This window comes from Pristiophorus japonicus, chromosome 17, assembly GCF_044704955.1.
Source record: "Pristiophorus japonicus isolate sPriJap1 chromosome 17, sPriJap1.hap1, whole genome shotgun sequence".
Lineage (NCBI taxonomy): Eukaryota > Metazoa > Chordata > Chondrichthyes > Pristiophoridae > Pristiophorus > Pristiophorus japonicus.
In genome coordinates this window covers 80,796,630-80,823,978 of record NC_091993.1, presented here as the reverse complement: position 1 = coordinate 80,823,978, position 27,349 = coordinate 80,796,630, and the positions used below count along the sequence as shown (strand labels likewise).

The window sequence follows — 27,349 nt, the reverse complement described above, 5'->3', positions numbered from 1 at the left end:
GGGCCCGGTCGCCGCTGAAGAGGGGGGGGGGGGCGGTGCCTGGCTCGTAGGGCGTCGTCGAGGAATGGGGCAGCTGAGTCGGCATCAAAGGAGCAGATCGCCAGAGAAGGTCGCTGAAGGAGGGAAGAGGTCCAGATCCAGTTCACTGCTGCAGCAGGAGGCTCGGTCGTCGTTGATGGTCCAGTCGTCGTCAAAGAGTGGTGTGGGGTTTAGGAGGAAGATTTGTGCATGAGGTAGGCCCGAATTTGTGGATTATAGGAATAAGGATTTAAGGTAAAATTTAAGAGAATGTACCCCTATAAGGGTCTATTTAGGTTAGGGAAGGTTTAGACAGTGGGAGGGGAGGAGGTTAAGAGTGAAAGTTGCCGGATGGCTCAAGATTCTAAGTTTAATTTTCTTTCCTCAGGGGAGCTGCCACCCTGGCGGCCATCTTGTTCCAACCATCAGATGTAATAGTTTTGCTAATTGATCTTTCAATATGCCATCTTTGACCATCCATTCACTGTTAACATAGTTGTAATTCTTTGGGGGCTCGCCTTACTGTTCTCTGCAATGTATTCTGCTCTGACTTTTTCTACTACTTTTTAAAAATCACCCCCAGTTGACTTTTGTCGGAATGCCAAATCCCCATGATTCTGTGCTTCATTGCGTATTAAAGTGTTTTTGGTTGTTTTTAATGTTCCTTCTACCCTCCTTATGAAGTCATTGCATTTCTAACTTAAGACATTTCTCAAAGCTCGAAAATCTATTATTTTTAAATCCTGTACCACCACACTGCTGTCAAAGGTAAAGCCAAAAAAAACATCAAATACAATGATCATCAGATCCTAGAAGCTCACCAACCTAAACACTCAATCCAACACAGTTTCCGATGAACTGGTTCACATGTTAGAGGGGGAAATAATCGCTGATTGCCTCAGTAAATTTGTATTCTCATTCCTCACTTCAGATATCAAATGATCTGATGTGGGCTGTTGAACTCTGCAGGATTAGCCACTCTCAAAAACGTGTCCTGCAATCTTTTGAATGCTTGCACTGAATCTGTACTCACTGCATGTGTCGACAACTTATTCCGGAGGTCAGCAAACCTCTGTGAAAAGAAGTACCTCCTAACTTAGTTCTTACATAACTTGTATTCATGTACCCGGGTCTTCCCTAACCTATCAAGCTCAAATAGCCTATCCACTTGGACCATGTTTAATCCTTTCATTATTTTAAAGACCGCAATCATATTTCCTCAAAGTCTATACTTTTGACAGTAAAATGCCTCAGCTCTCTCAGCCTATCCTATGAACTGATGGCCCTTAAACTAATGACTCTCCTCTGAACCTGTTCCAAGACTTCTCTATCCCCCACCATGCAAGAGGACCAAAACTAAACTACATTCCCAAATACGATACATCAATGATGGAAAATGACTGCTGCATCCCTGACTGCTCCAGGTCTTCTGTTATCAGATTTCTTCCATGTGTCCACATGCAGTCAGTGAAGCAGGCAAGCCACATGAGAATATGAGGTGACAGGATAGTGGGAGCAAATGCCATTTTCCTTTCACCTTCAGGAAGTACAAGCAACATTGGTATCATCACTGTAGGAGCCAGCCTTGGCTCAGCGGTTGCACTCTCGCCTCGGAGTCAGAAGGTTTAAGTCCCACTTCAGAATTGAGCGCATAATCTAGGCTGCTCCTTCAGTGTAGTACTGAGGGAGTGCTGCATTGTTGGAGGTGCTGTCTTTCAGATGTCCCTTCTGCTCCTTCAGGTGGATGTACAAGATCCCATTATACTTTTTGAAGATCAGAGGAGTTGCTCCCGATGTCCTAGCCAACATTTATCTTTCAAACAATACAGCAATGGTAGTAGGGATGTGGGACGTCAGTTATTTGGAGAAACTAGCAAGTTGGGATGGTTCTCCTTAGAGCAGAGATGGTCAAGGCCAGATTTAATTGACATATTCAAAATCATGAAGGGTTTTGAGAGAGTAATGAGAAATTGTTTCCAGTGGCAGAAGGGTTGTTAACCGTAGGACACAGATTGAAGATGATTGGCAAAAGAATCAGAGGCGAGATGGGGATAATTTCTTTTACACAGTGAGTTATGATGATCTGGAATGCACTGCCTGAAAGGGTGGTGGAAGCAGATTCAATAATAACTTTCAAAAGGGAACTGAATAAATACTTGAAGGGGAAAAATGCAGGAAAGAAATGTGGAAAGAGCAGGGGAATGGGATTTCCAGCATTTTCTGTTTTTATTTCAAATTCCAGCATCCGCAGTATTTTGCTTTTGTGTTGTAGGGAAATGGGATTAATTGGATAGCTCTTCTAAAGAGCGGGCACAGGCACAATGGGCCATATGGCCTCCTTCTGTGCTGTATCATTCTATGATTGTTACCTCCAAGTATTCTGTGCCACAGGATTTTTCAAAGTCCACTTTAACAGAGTTCAATAAAAAGTTAAATGATAATGGGTACCTGACATTTCCTACTAAACAACATGCAATTAAAAAACCTAAAATGAATATGATCTTCAATTAGTTGTTTTGCAAGGGTTTCAGCAGAGAGACCACCAACAGTTAACAGTTAGCACCAAATCCCCAACCAATGCTGTGACTCGATATTTCTTCAATATGGACCAACATAATTTTAGTTGCATTATGTAACTGAATCTGAAGGGACATGAAAGTGGTGTATATGCTTTATGGTTCTTTGCATCTTGCATGTTTTCATCTTGGAAAAATAAACTCAATTAAATCTATACTAGAGAATCACCATTCTATAATTTCTATCAAGATCTGAAATGGGTCATAAATGAGAACAAATCAGTTTGCGGATTCACAATTTTACATTAATATATATGAATGCATCCAAAGGGAGCAGAGTTTCAGAATCAGTACTTGGTAAATATTTTGTGTTTCAAATGTGATCTATTTCGTAGAATCTATCAATTTGTCTCACTCTTTGTAGAAGAGCCAGTAATTTTATGGATGCCCTTTGCCATTGTGGCCTGGCTCCAGTGGGGCAGTAAAAGATAACAAACAAAGCTTATGTCGGTTATAATGTTTGCAGTAATACCTGTAGTGAATTTCAAAGAATTATCCTTTATTTTAAAGGTTTAATTAACATGCATGTCATATTCCAAACTTTGCCCAAAATGACCTTAATTAAAATAATCATGCAGATCCCAACTTCCTGCCATCGCCATAAACACTCCAATTCAATTTGTTTACAGCAATCCAACAGACATAGTGAGAAATACAGCTTTCATTTTCTGAAAAAACATATTTTCTAACTAAATGTTTGATTAAACTATTAATATAAGAACTTGCTTCAATCATTGCAAAATAGTCCAGAGAGTGACCAATCTTATGATTTTATAATCCGTTCCGATGAAAAGTCAATGACCTGAAATGTTAACTCTGCTGACCTGCCTGACCTGCTGAGTATTTCCAGCATTTTCTGTTTTTATTAATGTTATGATTCTTTATGATGCAGTATAATGTGGATAAATGTGAGGTTATCCACTTTGGTGGCAAAAACATGAAGGCAGAATATTATCTGAATGGCGGCAGATTAGGAAAAGGGGAGGTGCAACGAGACCTGGGTGTCATGGTACATCAGTCATTGAAAGTTGGCATGCAGGTGCAGCAGGCGGTGAAGGTGGCAAATGGCATGTTGGCCTTCAGAGCTAGGGGATTTGAGTCGAGGAACAGGGAGGTCTTACTGCAGTTGTACAGGGCCTCGGTGAGGCCTCACCTGGAATATTGTGTTCAGTTTTGGTCTCCTAATCTGAGGAAGGACGTTCTTGCTATTGAGGGAGTGCAGCGAAGGTTCACCAGACTGATTCCCGGGATGGCAGGACTGACATATGAGGAGAGACTGGATCGACTGGGCCTGTATTCACTGGAGTTTAGAAGAATGAGGGGGGGATCTCATAGAAACATATAAAATTCTGACGGGACTGGACAGGTTAGATGCAGGAAAAATGTTCCCCATGTTCGGGGAGTCCAGAACCAGGGGTCATAGTCTAAGGATAAAGGGTAAGCCATTTAGGGCCGAGATGAGGAAAAACTTCTTCACTCAGAGAGTTGTTAACCTGTGGAATTCTCTTCCGTAGAGAGTTGTTGATGCCAGTTTGTTAGATATATTCAAGAGAGTTGGATATGGCCCTTACGGCTAAAGGGGTCAAGGGGTATGGAGAGAAAGCAGGAAAGGGGTACTGAGGTGAATGATCAGTCATGATCTTATTGAATGGTGGTGCAGGCTCGAAGGGCCGAATGGCCTACTCCTGCACCTATTTTCTATGCTTCTATATTTCTGGTTTCACAGGATTCTGGTTCACATTGGTCAGCTTCACAAGAAAATCAGTTGTGCATTAATCTGTTCGATTTATTACTACACTTAAGTGCCGTCCGTCTTTCCTGAAAATCAACATTCTCTGATAAATGAGAACTGCTCTCAATGGCTTAACTTTATGGACAATTTAGCCATCTTGGTGAAAAGCCTTCACACAGCATTACTGCAAAGCTGTGCACTCTTAGATGAAGTAATGTAATTTCAACACAGAAGTCGGCCTACTGTGTTTATACTGGTGCAACCTCTATTTTGAAATCGTCTATACTAATCCTATTACTTTTTGCTCTTTCCCTGTACCTTTTTGTATTTCCTTCATTTATCTAATTCCCTATTAAATGTTGTGATTAACTTGGCTTCAATAGCCACGTGGGAATATGTTCCATATCCTCGCAATTCTCGGAATGTGAAAATTTCTTCGAACTACTTTCTTTTCTTTGAGACATGCAAAATAGAGTACACGAATATGCTCAAAAAACTTGTAAATCAGATGTACACATTCTTTTCTAATTAGCTATTGTATATGCAGCAGAATCCATTTGGCATTGGATTTAAAAAAAATTACATTAGTCACAATGGATATAATAAAATGGCGATTAACTTGACACCTTTCCTTATAAATTTCTGCATTCGTTATTTACAACTGTCTGGAATAAACCAACTTGTTCAGTAATAATTACACCCAGTTACCCATTAGTTAATAAATTCCATTTTTGTTATTCATTGTAAATTACATTTTCATTTCACATTGAATTTCAGTCTATTTTTGGCCTGCAACTTTACAAAATGCTATCAGAAGTCTTACCTTTGGAAAGGAACGTGCAGCTTGAAGAATTTTTCGCCGATGTCCTGCTTCATGAATTCCAAGCTCTCGCAAATCCTGCTCTTCCATTATGTTAGTCCCCTGGCGAGACAGACAGAATTTAAGAAGTCAGAAAGCCTTGGTCCTGCTTAGCAGTGCACAGCCGAAGTATTCAAATCCATCCCCACACACTTCACAACTGCTGGCATGCAGCATTGGTCGCACTGGAAAAAGATTGATTGCCTGAGCCTGAAGGGTTTGAGTTACACTGCATTATTTCCACAGACTCAGTCGACCAAAATTAAATTTCAACAGTTCTATTCCAGAAGAAAGATGGAAGTTACGATTAGGTGCCACCTTATCCCCTCGGGTTTTGTTCTGGGAGGACAGTTTGTTTTATAATACAAACTACTGAGTTTTTGACCCAGGCCTCAAGCTCAGTTCCAACTTCACAGGACTTTCACATTGTGTCAAACCTAATTTTAATGTTGCAAAGACTTATTTTTCTTTCACAATTGAAAAAACTTGGAAGTCAACGTGAAGCATTATTTAGTCATTGTCTGCATTTTGTGGCTGCAACTTCCAGCGACCGCACTTGCGCAGTTAAATGCATAAATCAGGAAGTTGCTCCTGCTCCTCCAGAAGTTGCGCTATAATGGTAGCTCACCGAGACACTCAAAATTGAAATACTTGGAATGACGTGAAGTTGTCATACTTACCTTATACGTACACACTAAACTCGCCAGGAAAAGTTTGGACTTCTCCATTCCAGTGTAAGAACTCCTTTAATGGTGTGATCAGTTTTAATTACTGCCAAACAACCACAACTTAACTTTTACAAGTGATGAGTCTCATTCATTCAGATTAAAAAAAATAAAAACATTTAAAATATATTTTTTTTTTTCTTTTGTCGCTCTCTTTCAATCCAATTTTTCCTTTTCCTCTCTTTATTTTGTTTTCTGTACCAGATTTGATATTGATTTAAATATTCTAATTGGTTCAGACTTTGTGCTACTCATTAACAATCTGATGGTTATGAAGATACAGTTGCTTGCCCTGTTCACACAGATGCTCTGTAGAAGGCGCCGCACTTTTTAGATGGTTGAATGAAAAAAACTTGCTGTGCAAAAGACCATAAACAGTCTATGGGCAAGTGCTAGAGTAACGCTGACCTCAAAATCTGGCACATAAGTTTAGACCTTATTATGTAACAAACCAACATTTTCCAAAGGATAGTTCAATAATAAATGTCTTCTTTTGGACATTCGAAATTTCTATGTACAGGTTAGATACTACCACTCCTCTTTAACTCAACTACATCTAAACCGTTTAGTTACCCAGCCTATGATATGGTATCCATTAATGTCAGAGCATTTCAACATCAAATTAGTTGCAAAGGTAGTTGAATCAATTATCCAAAGAAAACAAAGATTCAACCACTAATAATATTACATACAGACATACAATCTGAAGGGAATACATGATTAGATTTTCTCCATCTACGCAATCAAGTTAGCAATATAATAAAATAATTGAAGCTGCTCTGCTCATCACTTTTTAAAAAAAAAAAGGAAATAACCTTGAAGCACTAACTGTTTAATGAGGAGCACTACAACATCGGAGACTAAGGAATTGTAATTTGTATAGAGCATACAGCTGATCTCAAAAACCCCAGGATTTAGATCCCAAGTTGATTTTGAAGGCAGTTCATTTAGCTGCAAATCTGCAAGAATCTCTACAAATCATTGCCATATTAAAGAACGAGTAAGGTTAAGCAGGGAGCTACAGTGTAAAAACCATGGCCCAGATAGTCACATTCGATGCAGAGAGTGGGTGGAAAAATTCTCCTGGATGTCTTGCAGGTAGGCTTTCGATAAGGTAATAGACTAATGAATAAGGTCAGAGAATGCGGAATCAGGGGACAAGTAGCAGAATGGATAGCTAGCTGGCTTCAAGATAGAAAGCAGAGAGTAGGGGTAAAGGGTAGCTAGTCACAGTGGCAGAAGGTGGGTATTGGTATTCCACAAGGATCAGTGCTGGAACCACTGTTGTTCACAATTTAGATTAACGATTTAAATGTTGGAATCAAAAACACAATTTTTAAATTTAAAGATGACACCCAAGTCACTCATTACTTGGAGAGTGAGAGTCTGGGTGGGGTAGAGGAGCAAAGGGATCTCGGAGTACAAATACACAAATCATTAAAAGTAGCAATACAGGTTTACAATGCTATAAAAAAAACAAGCACTAGGGCCCATTTCAAGAGGGATAGAACTGCAAAGTAGGGAAGTTATGCTAAACTTGTATTGGACCTTGGCTAGACCACACTTGGGAGTACTATGTATAATTCTGGTCGTCATATTATAGAAAGGATTGAGAGGCACTGGAGAGGCTGCAGAGAAGATTTACAAGGATGATATCAGAAATGAGAGGGTATACATATCAGGAAAGAATGAACAGGCTGGGTCTCATTTTGCTTGAAAAAAGGCGGCTGAGGGGTGACCTAATAGAGGTATTTAAAGTTATGAAAGGTTTTGATAGAGTAGATGCAGAGAGAATACTTCCACTTGTGGGGAACAGCACAACTCGAGGCCATCAATAACAGATAGTCACAACCAATCAAATATGGAATTCAGAAGAAACTTCCTTACGCAGAGGGTGGTGAGAATGTGGAACTCACTGCCACAGGGAGTGGTTGAGGCAAATTGTATAGATGCATTTAAGGGGAGGCTAGATAAGCCTATGAGGGAGAAGGGAATAGAGAATTATACTGATAAGAGTTAGATGAGGAAAGACGGGAGGAGGCTCGAATGGATCATAAACATCGGCATGGACTGTTTGGACAGAATGGCCTGCTTCTGTGCTGTATATCCTATGCAATCCTATGTATTTACATTGTCTTTTAAAGTTTGTCTGCAGGTTTCCCACTGCAGGAAAGCCTGCGGCACAGGACGCAGCCGAGGATCAGAGAGGGAGGTGGGGAAAGATCACGATGGGGTGGGGAGGGGGGGGAAAGAAAGAGAGAGAGATAGATCACGAGAAGGTGAGAACATGGTCAGGGAGGGTAAATGTTAGTCGGGGGCAGGGGCCTTGAGTCAGAGGAGCAGATGGTGGTTGGGTAGGGGTTAGAGATCGGAGGGGAGGGGGAGGAGATATGGGCTCAATTTTCCCCAGTGATTTGCGCTGTTCTTTTGGCGCAGGCCACGTTTTTTGGCCTAAGTTAAAAAATGCAAGTTTCCCCAATCAATTTGCACCAGCATAACTCATTTAGTTACGATTTTTTAGGTTAGTTTTTTTTTCAGTCAAAGGGTAACCTGCCACCAGCGCCAATTCTGGCTAGTTAGGCCAGCTGAGAGTTACTCCAGTTCTTCCGAGGCCAGCGTCGAAAAACCTTCTGGTGAGTTAGGGAAATCAGTGCAGGTAAGTAAATCAGCACAGCAGATGCCCAGACACCAGCAGCAGGAGGTGTAAGAGAGAGTGGGAGTGGAGGGCGGGGGAAGCCTTTTGGGTATAGTTAGCTGTGGGGACCGGGAAGGAGGAGGCCATTTGGCCTGGGATAAGTGCGGGGACCGGGAGGCCATTTGGCCAGAGATTTTTTTTGGCGTACTTGGGCCCCAACAAAACGGGCGTAACTCTTCAACTACGCCAAAAAACAGCTTTAGGGAAAATTGCGCTCCTGGAGTTAGTGATCCTGGAGCTGGAAAGCTCGTTGGACCAGAGGGAACCACTCCTACTTCTCCTAGTCCACAAGCAGTGCTATAAAAGGCCTTATCGCGTGAACCTGACCCTTCTTGCCTCCTTTTGCCGGCTGGGTTTCCCGAGGCCCAAAAAACCTGGCCAAAATGAGTTAAAAATAAATGTTCATTTAAAATGGAGGCATGCAGTCGCTTTAAAAGCTGTTACTGACCGACCGGCCAGTTGTCGTGGTGCACATTGGTACCAACGACATAGGTAAAAAAAGGGATGAGGTCCTACGAAACGAATTTAAGGAGCTAGGAGCTAAATTAAAAAGTAGGACCTCAAAAGTAGTAATCTCGGGATTGCTACCAGTGCCACGTGATAGTCAGAGTAGGAATCGCAGGATAGCGCAGATGAATACGTGGCTTGAGCAGTGGTGCAGCAGGGAGGGATTCAAATTCCTGGGGCATTGGGACCGGTTCTGGGGGAGGTGGGACCAGTACAAACCGGACGGTCTGCACCTGGGCAGGACCGGAACCAATGTCCTAGGGGGAGTGTTTGCTAGTGCTGTTGGGGAGGATTTAAACTAATATGGCAGGGGGATGGGAACCAATGCAGGGAGACAGAGGGAAACAAAAAGGAGACAAAAGCAAAAGACAGAAAGGAGATGAGGAAAAGTGGAGGGCAGAGAAACCCAAGGCAAAGAACAAAAAGGGCCACTGTACAGCAAAATTCTAAAAGGAAAAAGGGTGTTAATAAAACAAGCCTGAAGGCTTTGTGTCTTAATGCAAGGAGTATCCGCAATAAGGTGGATGAATTAATTGTGCAAATAGATGTTAACAAATATGATGTGATTGGGATTACGGAGACGTGGCTCCAGGATGATCAGGGCTGGGAACTCAACATTCAGGGGTATTCAACATTCAGGAAGGATAGAATAAAAGGAAAAGGAGGTGGGGTAGCATTGCTGGTTAAAGAGGAGATTAATGCAATAGTTAGGAAAGACATTAGCTTGGATGATGTGGAATCTATATGGGTAGAGCTGCAGAACACCAAAGGGCAAAAAACATTAGTAGGAGTTGTGTACAGACCTCCAAACAGTAATAGGGATGTTGGGGAGGGCATCAAACAGGAAATTAGGGGTGCATGCAATAAAGGTGTAGCAGTTATAATGGGTGACTTTAATATGCACATAGATTGGGCTAGCCAAACTGGAAGCAATACGGTGGAGGAGGATTTCCTGGAGTGCATAAGGGATGGTTTTCTAGACCAATATGTTGAGGAACCAACTAGGGGGGAGGCCATCTTAGACTGGGTGTTGTGTAATGAGAGAGGATTAATTAGCAATCTCATTGTGCGAGGCCCCTTGGGGAAGAGTGACCATAATATGGTGGAATTCTGCATTAGGATGGAGAATGAAACAGTAATTTCAGAGACCATGGTCCAGAACTTAAAGAAGGGTAACTTTGAAGGTATGAGGCGTGAATTGGCTAGGATAGATTGGCGAATGATACTTAGGGGGTTGACTGTGGATGGGCAATGGCAGACATTTAGAGACCGCATGGATGAATTACAACAATTGTACATTCCTGTCTGGCGTAAAAATAAAAAAGGGAAGGTGGCTCAACCGTGGCTATCTAGGGAAATCAGGGATAGTATTAAAGCCAAGGAAGTGGCATACAAATTGGCCAGAAATAGCAGCGAACCTGGGGACTGGGAGAAATTTAGAACTCAGCAGAGGAGGACAAAGGGTTTGATTAGGGCAGGGAAAATGGAGTACGAGAAGAAGATTGCAGGGAACATTAAGGCGGATTGCAAAAGTTTCTATAGGTATGTAAAGAGAAAAAGGTTGGTGAAGACAAACGTAGGTCCCCTGCAGTCAGAATCAGGGGAAGTCATAACGGGGAACAAAGAAATGGCAGACCAATTGAACAAGTACTTTGGTTCGGTATTCACTAAGGAGGATACAAACAACCTTCCGGATATAAAAGGGGTCAGAGGGTCTAGTAAGGAGGGGGAACTGAGGGAAATCTTTATTAGTCGGGAAATTGTGTTGGGGAAATTGATGGGATTGAAGGCCGATAAATCCCCAGGGCCTGATGGACTGCATCCTAGAGTACTTAAGGAGGTGGCCTTGGAAATAGCGGATGCATTGACAGTCATTTTCCAACATTCCATTGACTCTGGATCAGTTCCTATCGAGTGGAGGGTAGCCAATGTAACCCCACTTTTTAAAAAAGGAGGGAGAGAGAAAACAGGGAATTATAGACCGGTCAGCCTGACCTCAGTAGTGGGTAAAATGATGGAATCAATTATTAAGGATGTCATAGCAGTGCATCTGGAAAATGGTGACATGATAGGTCCAAGTCAGCATGGATTTGTGAAAGGGAAATCATGCTTGACAAATCTTCTGGAATTTTTTGAGGATGTTTCCAGTAAAGTGGACAAAGGAGAACCAGTTGATGTGGTATATTTGGACTTTCAGAAGGCTTTCGACAAGGTCCCACACAAGAGATTAATGTGCAAAGTTAAAGCATATGGGATTGGGGGTAGTGTGCTGACGTGGATTGAGAACTGGTTGTCAGACAGGAAGCAAAGAGTAGGAGTAAACGGGTACTTTTCAGAATGGCAGGCAGTGACTAGTGGAGTGCCGCAAGGTTCTGTGCTGGGGCCCCAGCTGTTTACATTGTACATTAATGATTTAGACGAGGGGATTAAATGCAGTATCTCCAAATTTGCGGATGACACTAAGTTGGGTGGCAGTGTGAGCTGCGAGGAGGATGCTATTAGGCTGCAGAGTGACTTGGATAGGTTAGGTGAGTGGGCAAATGCATGGCAGATGAAGTATAATGTGGATAAATGTGAGGTTATCCACTTTGGTGGTAAAAACAGAGAGACAGACTATTATCTGAATGGTGACAGATTAGGAAAAGGGAAGGTGCAACGAGACCTGGGTGTCATGGTACATCAGTCATTGAAGGTTAGCATGCAGGTACAGCAGGCGGTTAAGAAAGCAAATGGCATGTTGGCCTTCATAGCGAGGGGATTTGAATACAGGGGCAGGGAGGTGTTGCTACAGTTGTACAGGGCCTTGGTGAGGCTACACCTGGAGTATTGTGTACAGTTTTGGTCTCCTAACTTGAGGAAGGACATTCTTGCTATTGAGGGAGTGCAGCGAAGGTTCACCAGACTGATTCCCGGGATGGCGGGACTGACCTATCAAGAAAGATTGGATCAACTGGGCTTGTATTCACTGGAGTTCAGAAGAATGAGAGGGGACCTCATAGAAACGTTTAAAATTCTGACGGGTTTAGACAGGTTAGATGCAGAAAGAATGTTCCCAATGTTGGGGAAGTCCAGAACCAGGGGTCACAGTCTGAGGATAAGGGGTAAGCCATTTAGGACCGAGATGAGGAGAAACTTCTTCACCCAGAGAGTGGTGAACCTGTGGAATTCTCTACCACAGAAAGTAGTTGAGGCCAATTCACTAAATATATTCAAAAGGGAGTTAGATGAAGTCCTTACTACTCGGGGGATCAAGGGTTATGGCGAGAAAGCAGGAAGGGGGTACTGAAGTTTCATGTTCAGCCATGAACTCATTGAATGGCGGTGCAGGCTAGAAGGGCTGAATGGCCTGCTCCTGCACCTATTTTCTATGTTTCTATGACCCGCTTCTCCATTCCACCTCCATTAAATTCAGAAGTGGGCGGGCTCAAGCCGGGTTTGAAATTTTGAAGATTTTTAACTTCTCAGCTGATCGAAACCCACCCGTTCTTGGTGGTTAAAATTACCCTCCATGTGCCGCAGATAAGTTTGATTATTCCTCTCTCTGTGCCCACAGAACAATAGTTGAAATCACGCTGGCACACAGACAACACGGTTAGCTGTATTTTTGTGCCATTCATCAATCTGGCAGGCATAAACAACTTAAACATTTGATACCTAGCAATTATGTGGTCAGGTTAACACAGTTGTGAACATGGTTTCTTTGTAACAAAATCAGTGTCACAATTCATTGCCCTTTCAAAAATAGTTGCATGATTTCTAAACCTTTTATCTCCTCCTCTCAATTGCTATTGATTTAAAAAAATATATATTTTCCCTCAAACAGCAAGTGCTGACTGCACGACTAAAGCATCTCACTTAAGGTTATTGAGCCAGATTGCATGAGCAAAGTTCACATTAGTTTTATTTCTTTGCATTATTGCTCTCTAAAGCACTAAAGCCTCAATTTTAATTCAGGGCAAGCATTATGGATGGAGGGGGGAGCCGATACAATCGTGGGTAGCTCACGATCCTCCTAGCCCACAAGGAAATCACTGAAAAAATATAACTAACATTTTCAGCACTGTTCTGAGTCTACTGATCCTTCGCATAGTTTCCCTGAAAAAAGCTGTTGGGCTGGAATTTGCACTCCATCGCCGCACGGTTTCCCTACCTGAGGCACACAGGCGGTTTTCAAAAGTATCGCTGGGGAGAGGACCGCTGGCGTGCAACGTCCACAGATCGCCCTGGCACGATCTTTGGCTGAGCGGTGACCCATAAGTATAAAAAAAAAATTTTAAACCGCCCACGAGGAACAGTGGAGCTGGGCGGTAGGTAAGTAGGTCTGCAAGAAAAAGGTAAGTGATTGGTTTTTTACTATTTATTTTCAAAATCTGTTGGGTGATTGAATTTAAAAATGTCTTGGGAATGTTTTGGGGATTTTTTAAAGTTAGGTGTTTTAAAAAATTATTTTTATTCTTTTTTTGGTGTTAGGCCCAACCCACAGCCTCGGTGTAAATTTTTTTACAGATTTAATACATTTTTCGGCCATTTTCTTTAGGCACCGCCCAATCTAGCCGAAATTGCACTTTTCCGCCCAGATTGGGGTTGCAAGGCCTATATTTTTCACTGCGCGAATTTTTTTTTTTACCAGCAAGTTTTCGCCGGCGATTATCTTCCCAGCCTTAGTGGTTTTTTGTGCGGCAATTGGACGCTGGCAGGCTTGGGGGAAGTTCTAGCCCTTACTTTTTCTATACTCTTGTCCTTGCAAAGATGCAAATACAACATTATCCCACTTGCAACTACTGGATTTAGCATGATTGTGTGATGTTACTAAATTATCAAAATGGTAAATAGTACTGCACAATCAAGTGGTTTACAAATTCGCTCATTGAATATCTTTTACACATGAACAGTAAGCTTCACTCTCAATAATTGGAATCTGCTAAAAGTACAATATAAACAGTGTGAAAATCTGTAATGGGTTAACTACTCTTCATAACACCGAATTCTGATTGAGGTAAAATGTCTGTTAAATAACTGTGTGTGTGTGTGTGTTATGGCACCACAAATTCTGCCCATTTTTGTTCTCTCCTGTTCAAATCATAATAGCAGGAGTAGGCCATACGGCCCCTCGAGCCTGCTCCGCCATTCAATACAATCATGAACTCAGCTCCACTTCCCCGCCCGCTCCCCATAATCCCTTATCGTTTAAGAAACTGTCTATTTCTGTCTTAAATTTATTCAATGTCCCAGCTTCCACAGCTCTCTGAGGCAGCGAATTCCTCAGATCCACAACCCTCTGAGAAAAAAAGTTTCTCATCTCAGTTTTAAATGGGCGGCCCCTTAATCTAAGATAATGCCCTGTAGTACTAGTCTCCGCCATCAGTGGAAACATCCTCTCTGCATCCACCTTGTCAAGCCCCCTCATAATCTGATACATTTCGATAAGATCACCTCTCATTCTTCTGAATTCCTATGAGTAGAGGCCCAACCTACTCAACCTTTTCTCATAAGTCAACCCCCTCATCTCTGGAATCCAACTTGTGAACCTTCACTGAACTGCCTCCAAAGCAAGTCTATCCTTTCGTAAATATAGAAACCAAAACTGCATGCAGTATTCCAGGTGTGGCCTCACCAATACCCTGTACAACTGTAGCAAGTCTTCCCTGCTTTTATACTCCATCCCCTTTGTAATCAAGGCCAAGATTCCATTGGCCTTCCTGATCACTTGCTGTACCTGCATACTAACCTTTTGTGTTTCATGCACAAGTACCCTCAGGTCCCGCTGTACTGCAGCTCTTTGCAATCTTTCTTCATTTAGATAACTTGAGGGTAAATGATGGTCATTTCTTAGAGTTCCCCTTTGATTCAAACAACCACTCTTGAATAGATTCCAGTCTTGTTTTGAACACTCTGCTTTTAACTCCTTAGCTGTTTAACTTTGAGCTTAGCTTCCGACTCCCTATCTCCAGGATCATAAAAACTGCCTACTTCCACCTCCATAACATTGCCCGTCTGCAACCATTTGTTGCTGAAACTTTCATTCCTGCTTTTGTCACCTCCAGACTTAGTTACTCCAATACACACCTAGCCATCTTCTTACTTTCCATCTCCAAAAACTTGAGCTCATCTAAAACACTGCTGCCCATGGTCACCAACTACATGGCAAAAGGCAGGAGTGTGATGGATATTGTCCACTTACCTGGATGGGTACAGCTGCAACACAAGAAGCTCAAAACAATCTAGGACAAATCAGTCCACTTGATCGACAGCCCTTCCACCATTTTAAACATAAAAGCCCTCCACTACCGGTGCACCCTGGCTCAGTGTATACTATTCACAGGATGCACTACGGCAACATGCCAAGGCTTCTTTGAGAGCACCTCCAAAACCCGCAACCTCTAGGACAAAGACAGTAGACAATAGGTGCAAGAACACATGATCAGCTCCAAGTTACACATCATCCCAACTTGGACAGATATCGTCGATCCTTCATCATCGCTGGGTCCTAGTCCTGGAACTCCATATCGAACAGCACTGTAGTAGTACCTTCTCCACATAGACTACAGCGTCTCAAGGCGGCGGCTCACCACTATAACAACCACCTGCATTTATATAGCACCTTTAACATAGTAAAATGTCCCAAGGCGCTTCACAGGAGCGTTATCAAACAAAATTTGACACCAAAATTTTAGGGCAGGAAAGAGGTAGGGAGGCGGAGTGGTTTAGGGAGGAAATTCCAGAGCCTAAGATCTAGACAGCTGAAGATACAGCCGCCAATGGTGGAGCGATTAATCTCGGGGAGTTTTGGATGACCTTGAGTTTATGGAGGGTGGAAAATGGGAGGCCGGCCAGGAGAGTGTTGGAATAGTCAAGTCTAGAGGTAACAAAGGTAGGGATGAAGGTTTCAGTAGATGAGCTCAGGCAGAGGTGGAAAGTGAAAAGCCAACTCGGTGAGCATTGGCGTATTGACCTCTCTGTCAACCGGGAGGGATTATGGAGTGCCCTCAAATTTGACTACCCTCAAAACCACGATCCTCAGCCTGCTTCACGATGACTTGCAAACCATGAAGCTGACGAACAGATCCACCATAGACCCAATACATGTATGGACCGGGGTCAAGCAAGGCTGTGTCATCATACCGACGCTCTTCTCGATCTTCCTTGCTGCAATGCTCCATCTCATCCTGCTGGAGTGGAGTTAATCGACAGAAAAAACAGGAAACTGTTCCACCTCCGTCGCCTCCAGTCCAGATCCAAGGGCGGCCCATCCGCTGTCACTGAATTACAGTATGCAGACGACGCTTGCGTTTGCGCACACTCGGAGGTCGAACTCCAAACCTTTGTCAACACCTTCACCGAAGCATACGAGAGTATGGGCCTTACATGAATCAACCATATGATAAAAGGTTTTCTACCAACCTGCCCCCGCCACACAGTACTGCCCCCGATTATCAAGATCCATAATGAGGCCTTGGACAACGTGGACCATTTTCCATATCTCGGGAGCCTACTGTCAACAAGGGCAGACGTCAATGACGAAGTCCAATACCATCTTCGGTGTGGCAGTTCAAAGCACTGGAGAAGTACCACCAATGCTGCCTCCACAAGATCCTGCAAATCCATTGGCAAGCTAGACGCACCAACGCCAGCGTTATCGCTCAGGCCAACATCCCCAGCATCGAAGCATCGACCACGCTCGATCAGCTCTGATGGACGGGCCACATCGTCCGCATGCCCAATACTCGACTCCCAAAACAAGCGCTCTACTCAGAGCTCCGACACGGCAAGCAAGCCCCAGGTGGGCAGAGGAAGCGTTTCAAGGACATTCTCAAAGCTTCCTTGAAAAAGTGCAACATCCCCACCGACACCTGGGAATTCCTGGCCCAAGACCGCTCAAAGTGCCAGGAAGGCGCCAAACACCTTGAGTCTCTTCCGCCGATAGCACGTGGAAGCCAAGCTCTGGACCCGAGGCAATCATGTCTATTTCCACACTAGTACAAAAGCAAAATACTGCAGATGCTGGAAATCGGAAATAAAAATAGAAGCTGCTGGCACATCAAACCATCGTTTCCTTCTATAGCTTCATCTCCCTCTCTTTACACCACCATTAACAGTTGTGTCTTCAGCCACTTACATCTCATTCTCTGGAATTGCATCTCTAAACTCTCCGACTCTCTACCTCTCTCTCCTACTTTAAGACACCCTTGCAAACCCTCATCTCCCTCCTTCTTTGGCTCAGGATCTGTATTTTATTCACAACTCTGTTAACCACCTGGAGACATTTTTCTATATTAAAGGCACTTTGGAAATATAAACTGTTGTTATTCGATGGTAATACCAACTGTTACCTCCTCAATAATACTTGATACAAAGATATTCAAACAACAATAGAACCCTGTGGCCATAAGTACAGTGGTAAATATGTAGGAAGATGTGCATACTTTCCATGACTGTAAACACAAATCTTCAAAATGCAACAAACCATTTTCTTTGACCAAAGATCGCTGATAATTACATGGAGGCAATCAACCAATTTGATCTTTTGATCAAAGACATAATCCAATGTTTATGCAAATTAAATAAATTCAGATTTCGTCATTGTCCCACACAGTTGACAAGAACTTGTACCTTCACATCATTTAAAAACTTTTCTTGTAGGAGTTTTAGCTTCTACGTATGAAAAGAAAATTCACTTATACCAATTATACAGAAAGATAAATTGTATTTAAATATATCGTCCTAAATGTTTGACTCTAATGTTTTCTTCCACTAAATATCTTCTGTAATAAGTCACTGAAAAGATGTTACTATTTGAAAACTGTGAGCCAATTAAAATAATAATTGTGACTTTCAGCAAGTAATTCAGCAGAGGTGAATCCCTGCAGGTAATCTCTACAATTACATTAAAGGTGTGTTACTTTAGAAATATTGAAGGAGTTTTAGGATATTTGTTGCACATGGATGCACTACGTAGGTCAGACTCGATTTTAACCTACAGCATCAAATAATGATATCAAGACTGCAGCCTTGCTATGTGATCAAGGTCCTTGATCACACATACCTCTAGATCTTTCAGATTTATGTCTTCACCATATTGGCTGCTTTCCCTATGGTTAGTGATGTGCATCAATAACAGTCTGTCTTAGAATGGCAGCTGCGTCAAGTAGATTTTCACTCATATTCTGACACCCTCCATACAGAATAACCAATGACTGATAGTGTATTATAAGGCAGTCCTGTAATTCAGTCAAGGAGTTCTGATGGCATGAAGAGCAAAACCAAAGCTTGTGGTTCATTAATTACAGCAAAATTGCAGAACTGAATGTAAAATCTTGGAGTTCAGGGCAGCCAATCATATAGTCTGCAATTTAATTGTCTTGTTTTTGTGCTGGTAGAAACAGCATGATGTAGGATTTTAACGTGTATGGCACTATGTGCCTGTACTTTAATACAGGTAATATCAGTTTCCTTTTAGATTACTAAGAAATATACACTAATCACATGCAGGCGTCCGCAGTGAAAGGTCCAGCAACAGCATCTTAAAGGAGCGCTATAGATGTATGGTAGATAAATCGATGTGTTTCTTTACCACCAAAGGGGAGCAGAGAGGTGCTACAACACCAAGTAGGACAACATTTTCTAATACTCCCATGGTGAAATAATTGGAGCAAATGTGGCAGAACATGGCAGCCCTCTTTACCAGCAAAGGCCACTGTCCAGAGTTACTGGCCTTCTAGCTACAGCTGGTGGTAGTTCTTTTTTTCTGCTCCAATACATGTTCTGTTGCAGGCTAAGTTTTATGGCATGCAGCAGATGACAATGATGATTTGCAAGAAATTTGCTGGACTGTCTCTCTGAGCTGTCAAGTCATCTGAAGTACTGCTTGAGGATGTCTATGTCATCTTCTATAATCTTCATAGCTGCAGGATCCTCATTGTAGTACTGTTCCATAGCTATTGGAGAGGAATCATAAGATATATCTCCAGAGAGTAGCCTTGGTTACCCAGCACCTAACCTTTCTAGGGGAGATAATGGAGGTGCTGTGACTGCCCTTCAAATAAAGATATTGTGTTTGCTGCCATTGAACTGGATACTGACATGCATTATTTTGTGTTGTTAAACACAGATGAGCTGCTGATGGAATGGTAGAACTTATGATTCATGAAGAAGGCAGGGGCATATGACATTTTGGACTGGGAAATTTTGACATATACCCTCTCATACTGCTGCTCTTCGTCCAAGAGAACATGATGAACTAGTTTATTCTTCCATAAAACATCAGTCACCCGATTTCTACACCTATGCACTGCTGACTTAGCTGATGGATATCTCCTGTGGCACCCTAGAAAAATCTATAGTCATAAACATTGAGGGCTGTAATGACTTGGACAGTCACTGACAATGCTATGCTCGAGAGTTTGGCTGGAAGCCAGTATGCAGCGTGCGGCACAATCCCTGAGGCACAAACTACAGAAACAATAGTTTGTCAGACAAATCCAGCTGTGTGCTCCTTTGTCAATCAGTACAAGTTGGGTTGGATGTAAATGATTGGTGCAGCAAATATGCCACTGGTGCAAACTCATCTGTTGGGCTTTCCTTTTTTACTCCTCCTCCAAATAACAAAACACAGAGGGGTTCCATTGATATATCCATGCTGTCATTTGAAATTAGACCAAAACATTAGCACTACCAAAGCCCTTGTAACAAAGTGAAATCTAACAAAGTGGTGAAGAAAAAAGACAAACCACCAACATTAATTTGCAGACTCCATTACTAGGAAACAAAAAAAAATGTCAGTATACTGTTAAATCTTCATCATTATCATGACAGAACATAACAATTTTGAATGCCTGTTTTAAACAGGCACAATTGAGCCACAGCACGATCCTATCATTAGAGGTGAGAAACTATATTAATTTCAATGTTCTATTTAATGAAGCTCCTGTCTGCTTTTAGTAGAGCAATTACGATATATATTAATGGTAAGTTCTCTAAATATCTAACCCTGCGTGAGCTGATTCAATTAGATTGAGTGCATCAGTGCAGTGCAAGTGTGGCAAAAGTAAAGCTTCGTGGGATATTTCGCTGTATGGAAGCAAAAAAATCAGCCTCTTCACTGCAAGGTCAGACCCGAAGTCAAACCCAATAAAAGCAATATCACTAGTTGGTGAAGAAGAAAAAAAAACTTGCATTTATATGTTGCCTGGACTGGAGAATTTTGGCATGAAGATTGGAGATGCTGAGTCGATTTTCTTTGGAACAGAGGAGGCTGAGAGGAGACCTGATTGAGGTATATAAAATTATGAGGGGCCTGGATAGAAAGGTCCTATTTCCCTTAGCAGAGGGATCAACAACCAAGAGACATAGATTTAAAGTAATTGGGGGGCGGTTTAGAGGAGATATGTGGGGAAATTTCTGAACCCAGAGGGTAGTGGGGGTCTCGAACTCACTGCCTGTGGTAGAGGCAGAAACCCCCACCACATTTAAAAAATACTTGGATGTGCACTTAAAATGCCGTAACCTACAGGGCTACAGATCAAGAGCTGGAAAGTGGGATTAGGCTGGATAGCTCTTGGTCAGATGGCGCGGACACAATGGGTCAAAATAGCCTCCTTCCGTGCTGTAAATTTCTATGATTCTATATCGTGCTTTTCAAGTCCTCGGGACGTCCCAAAGCACTGCATAGCCAATTAATTATTTTGAAGTGGAGTCAATGTTGGTTTGTAGGCATATAAAATCTGTACAACTACAAACAAAATAAACAAAAAAAACCTACAAAATAATCATTATACAAATGCCTACAAAAGTTTTGGGTGTGGGGAAAAAGGGGGAAATAAACAATCTCGAATAAACACAGAACAGGATTTATTCAGTACTTGTATCATGAATCAGAGTCCTCATGTAGATGTCGGTGTTCTATGTTTCATTCTTTATCTCAACTGAAATATGAATAGCTTAAAACCCAACTTTCATACTCAATTGATTTTTTGTAGAATTACTGAGCCACACAGACAATGAAGTTCCCAGATTATTTTCCTGTTTTGAAAGGGTTTATAAAGTCGAGTATTACTGCATCTTACTGTTGCTATGTATTTTCCAAACTCTAAATAAATTCACTAGTCTTAGCCTGTTAACATTGCTCGACAGCATGATATTTTATGCCTTTTGAAATAGATAGGATATCCTATCTGGTCTGTGATGTACTGTATACCGTATTAAGTTAAATGTTAATCCTAGTCATGTTGTCTTGACTTAATTTACTTAAGGAAACTTATTTGCTATGAATAAAAGACAAAAGTTTTGAGCGAAAGACTGAACTGTAAATGTACTGAGTTACCTGACCTCAGCTGGAACGGCAGGTACGGGCATTGTAATTGGTCTTAATGATCTCAAATTGGGGAGGGGAAAAAATCAGTAAAGAGTCATGCTTCTGATCACTATCCAGTGCAAATGGGTGTGTACCGGATGAAGGCAGGGTTGACTGGGCTGCTACTCCCACTCTCCACAAACACCAACCTGCAGACATTCACTGCCTAGGTTCACATACGATCAATCAGCACTCGACAAGATAATGGAGAGAAACCGACACCGTTGAGCAGGACAGGAAATGGTAAAGGGAGAAAATTAGTGGAAAAAAAAAAGAAACCTTTTTTTTTAAAAAGTAAGAATCTCTCTGTCCTTGCCCATCTTTATTGTGACTGTGCAAAGCGATACAATAGAAAATGATTAGCACGTGCTTGCTGTGATGGGAGTTGTCACAGCTGTTGGTAATCACAGGTATCAGTGTCCTCTATTTCAGTGGTTCTCAAACTTTTTGGGTTGAAGGACCACTTTTCAAATCAATTAGTAATCACAGAACCCCCATCTAAATTATAATACTATATAATACTCAAAATATGAAAGTGCAGCATGTAAAGAGTGTTTTAATAATGCTTTTAAGAAAACAGGTATTTACTTGAGATATCAGTGAGATGGATGTGCCTGCTTCTCAGCAACAGATGACCACTATTAGCCACATAGTGCTGGACAATTTTTAAAGCCGTCAGCAGGCTGGTCAAGGTGAGTGAGGACACAAGCACCCGTGCACAGGCTGGGATGCTGCTGGAAGCACGACCCGCCACCATACTGCCCCACTGGCATGTTGTGTAACAGCTGCACTGTGGGGTTGTTCGCGTTTGCGTGAACACGTTCAGGCACGTGTTTGAAGGGCCCCGCAGACGCTCTGATCACGTCTCGGGGAGGATGGCACAGGGGCGCGGGGCCAGGGAGAGCAATCGGCTCGACCAGCAGGGAGCGCTCATTGCAAAGTGAGAGAGTGTGTGGGGCTCTGAGAGGAAGCGGAATCAGCTGTTGAGAATAATTCGCAAGCACTGAATCAGTGTTGGTTTTATAAAGTGGAGCAGGCTTGAAATTGCCTCCGACCGCAGACTTCCTGGAAAGTCTCTACAGACCCCCCAGTTTGAGAAACGCTGCTCTATTTTAATCACAGACTACAAAACTATAACACAAAAGTGAAATCACATTTTGCTCTACGCAAGACAAGCAGAACACTTGGCCCCCTGCCAGCTAGCAGAGACGGCCAGTTTAGCTAAGCTGAAATTGATACTTAACTCAAATAACCCAAAGGGGATTTTTTTCATAACATTTTCTTGCTATTCTAACAAACAATTGATTGTTTTACTTCATCTATTCCATAAATGTTTTAATTTCAACAGAAATATTTAGACAGTTTGCCTAACCTTATATAAAATGCCAATGTGCACTTATGTAGCACCATTTGTATAGTCAAACATTCTAAGATGCTTCATGGGATAGGAGAGAACTGACAAACAGGAGTTGGTGAGGTGATTGATTGAAGAGCTAGGTTTTTGAAGGTACGAGAGATGAGGCAAGCAAAGGAGGAGAATCTAAGATAACGGAGCAACAAAGGCTGAAAGCTCGGACTCAAATGACATAGGTGATTGAGGGATGGGGGGGGCAGTGGGGGAGGGTTTGGACACAAAGTAGCCCAGAGGTGGAAGAGTTGTATTGTAAGGCTTTTGGAGGGTGGCCGTGGAAGGATATGAAAGTTGATGTAATTCTTTCCAGTTTGAAAGAAAAGGAAGAAATTGCACACAGTATTGTAATCTGTCAAGTACACTTGGGAATCACTATAAAAGCTTGTAAAATGATTTCGTTCACAAGCCGAGAAGCAAAATTTTAAATGGACAGCTAGACAGCACCATACAACAGCCCGTGTCAGCAATGGGAAAGGGAACGGAGATTCAAAGTTGCTTTGATTTGCCAGCAGCCAGTCACATTTGAATAGCGCTCACTTATTGATGATGTTGGCAACTCAGTAAACATCTCGTATGCATACTATGCAACCAATTTAAATATTTCACATTTACAGTTTAATTACAAATATTGCAGAATGCACACTTTAGATTCATCTCCCTATTAGCTTATTTCCCTTTCCAGCCAAATTAGCAATTTCTTTCTTATAACATTATTTACAATATGAAAAAAATGACTCAGCATGTGAATATACAATCCACAGATGTTAATAAAGACCCAATGCTCTAGTCTCTCTCAAATGTTCCTGGTGACTCTAATTATACATACCTGTATTGCACCTGCTCCCTGCTGCAATTTCGACCACGTTTTGCTTTGCTCACTGATTTATCACCGGTTGGTACAGTAAAAGAATAATTATAGAATTTTACAGCACAGAAACAGGCCATTCGACCCAACAGATCTATACTGTTAATAAGAACATAAGAAATAGGAGCAGGAGTAAGCCAATCGCTCCGCCATTTAATATCATGGTTGATCTAATCTTAGGCTCAGTTCCACTTCCCTGCCCGCTCCCCATAACACTTCGCTCTCATTGTTGAAAAATCTGTCTATCTCCACCTTAAATATATTCAATGACCCAGCCTCCACAGCTTCCTGGGGCAGAGAATTCCATAGATTTACAACCCTCATTCCTCCTCATCTCAGTTCCAAATGGGCGACCCCTTATTCTGAAACTATGCCCCCTAGTTCTAGATTCCCCCATGAGTGGAAACATCCTCTCTGCATCCACCTTGTTGAGCCCCCTCAGTATCTTATATGTTTAATTAAGATCACCTCTCATTCTTCTGAATTCCAATGATTAGCCATGATCATATTGAATGGTGGTGCAGACTCGAAGGGCCGAAAGACCTACTCCTGCACCTATATTCTATGTTTCTATGAGTATAGGTCCAACCTGCTCAACCTTTCTTCAAAAGTCAACCACTTCATCTCAGGAATCAACCTAGTGAATCTTCTCTGAACTGCCTCCAATGCAAGTATAGCCTTCCTTAAATATGGAGACCAAAACTGTACCCAGTACTCTAGGTGTGGCCTCACCAATACCCTGTACAATTGTAGCAGGACTTCCTTGCTTTTATACTCCACCCCCCTTTCAATAAAGGCCAACATTCCATTACTTGCTGTACCTGTATATCGGTTTCGCGTCCAAAATCCGGAGTTCTGGAATCCGGACACCCTGCCAAATCACTCAGCGCCACCCTCCATCCCACCTCTTCTTCCAGGTCTTCACACCCACAGGCACTGCTACTCCTGGGTCCGCAACGCAGGTGCGCCCCACCCCCACCGTGCGTCTTCCCTCGGCCAGAACACAAGCGTGTCAAAACTGCAAAGCACGGCGACCACCGCACTCTTAGCCTTGCACGCCGGCAGCCCGTCTAAAACCGCTGGCGCAAGACCCCGGCGAAACTCTGCAAACGGCACTTCCCTTCTCTACAAGGGGATGATCCAAGTTTCCCTTTCCCCTCCTTCTGCCACTCTGGTCATAATGCTCCACACAATTCCTGCATTGTTTATTCTTTCACCTTTCTCACTATTTACTTCCAGAATTAAATCCAAAACAGCGTCAATTCATCGTACTCCTCCGATTGAAACCATGAGTTAACTGGCCCAGTCCTGGAAGCGGAAGCAATCACTGGCGATTTTCCACACAGTATTTTGGGGGGTTACTTGTGCTGTAAGAAATTTTGATTGAAGTATCGCTGTTTATTTCCAAACGGCCGTCCAAAAACTGGACACGCACACTGCCGCTCCCCAAACCAGCCAGCCCCTGCCTGCCCCCAAATGAAACTACGCAAATCGAGAGCTGTGATTGGATCGCAACACCCCACGACTCCGAACGGAGTAGAAAAGACGTTCCAAAATCCGAAAATACACGAACCTCGGCTCGGGCGTTTCAAGATTCGGAACGTCAGAAAGACGGAAATACCTGGAATCTGAAATGACCGCGGTCCCGAGGGTTTCTGAGTTTGGATGCTCCACTTGTACTAACTTTTTGTGTTTCATGCACAAGGACCCTCAGGTCTCTCTGTACTGCAGCATTTTGTAATCTCTCTCCATTTAACTAATAATTTGCTTTTTTATTTTCTTGCCAAAGTGGATAACCTCACATTTTCCCACATTATACTCCATCTGCCAAATGTTTGCCCACTCACTTAGCCTGTCTATATCCCTTTGCAGATTTTGTGTCCCCTCCTCACAACTTGCTTTCTCACCCATCTTTGTATCATCAGCAAACTTGGTTACAGCACACTCGGTCCCTTCATCCAAGTCATTAATATAGATTGTAAAGAGTTGAGGCCCCAACACCAATCCCTGTGGCACCCCAGAAAATGACCCATTTACCCCAACTCTGTTTCCTGTTAGTTAGTCAATCTTCTAGCCGCGCTAATATATTACCCCCAACCCTGTGAGCTCTTATCTTTGCATTAACCTTTTATGTGGCACCTTATCAAATGCCTTCTGGAAATCCAAATACACCACATCCACAGGTTCCCCCTTATCCATCCTGCTCTTTACATCCTCAAAGAACTCCAGCAAATTTCTCAAACATGATTTCCCTTTCATAAAACTATGCTAACTCTGCTTGACTGCATTATGATTTCCCAAATGTCCTGCTACATTCCTTAACAATGGACTCCAGCATTTTCCCAACGACAGATGTTAGGCTAACTGGGTCTATAGTTCCCTGCTTTCTGGCTCGCTCCTTTTTTTAAAATAGTGCCGTTATTTATTCTCCACACCAGCCTCCTCCCACCTTACTTCATCTCACCCTAATATAATTTCTCTCGCTTCCCCTTAAATGCGCTATGCAAATCGTTTCAACCGTTCCGTGGTAGCCAGTCCCACTATCTCTATCTCTAGTTCGCCCTATCACTCGTTGCAATAACAGGTTTGATAGAGTTATAGAGAAGTTACGTTAAACTTATGTCGAACCTTGGTTAGACCATACTGAGTGTACTGTGAACAGTTCTGGCCTCCATATTACACAGAAAACTTAACAATCCTAAATGAATATAGTCAGTTGTTTTTTTTTTTGTTCTCGTGCCTCCTGGAGGCTGACATTTCACTAACTTTAGTGAATTGATCAGAAAAGTGATATCCTTTAGTTAGAAAGTGCTAACACTCTATTCATCAGTATTGTGTGCTACTCTCAGGATTCCCAGCCCTCCAAAAATGGATTAATGAAAAGTTAAAGAAAAAGTCAATTTTTACTTAAGGTCTTGTTAAGATGAATAAATGGGAACTCAATCAGTATTCTGCACATGCAGTCAAGTCAAAAAGTGAAAATGTTACTCAATTATCATATCTCGCCATCTACTACGCATAAGGCAGTGAAGCTCACCAATGGCCTCAACTTCAATGTTGTAGGACCATTTCAAGTACCCCAACAGGTGGGAAATCTCAAGAGTTACAAACCTCTTTCAAGTAACCATACACCTTGTGTTAACAGAATGGCAGGTATTAAAAAGGATTTTGTGTCTCTTACAGCATCATAAATAACACTAATGCAACATTGTATTGTCAGTGAACCTGGCTGCATTGTATTACCTATAAAACAAGAGTGACTACATTTCAAATGCAACTCATTGTCCATAAAGTACTTGGGAACATTCTGAGCACATGAAAGGCAGATTATAAATGTAAATTCTGCCTTTATTTCAAAATGTTTGTGGACAACTATAGCATGTTTTTCCTAAATCAACGTCTTACAGATAGTTTTCTTTACATAACATCAGATATCCCGTGTGCTATTATGGCTCGACAGTGGCAAACTCAAACTTTTAGATGAATGGGGATCAGCGTACAGACTTTTCTCAAGTAAATTCTGAACTCATAAGGCACAAACATGTTTTTGTAAACCAGTATTTACTCAAAGTTTTCCTGTACTCCTATCATAATATTTAGATGACACAAGAA

At 42.2% G+C, this 27,349-nt stretch overlaps 1 protein-coding gene across 3 annotated transcripts in view; it reads right to left on the bottom strand.

Annotated features, from left to right (window-relative positions):
* The window catches only part of LOC139227820 (ankyrin repeat and SAM domain-containing protein 1A-like), a 482,026-nt gene that overhangs the window by 92,509 nt on the left and 362,168 nt on the right, over positions 1-27,349 (bottom strand). For all 3 annotated transcript variants that reach the window (XM_070858888.1, XM_070858889.1, XM_070858890.1), the window contains one exon: positions 5,150-5,248. In XM_070858888.1, coding sequence (XP_070714989.1) covers positions 5,150-5,248 — 99 coding nt within the window. The remainder of the gene's footprint in view (positions 1-5,149; positions 5,249-27,349) is intronic.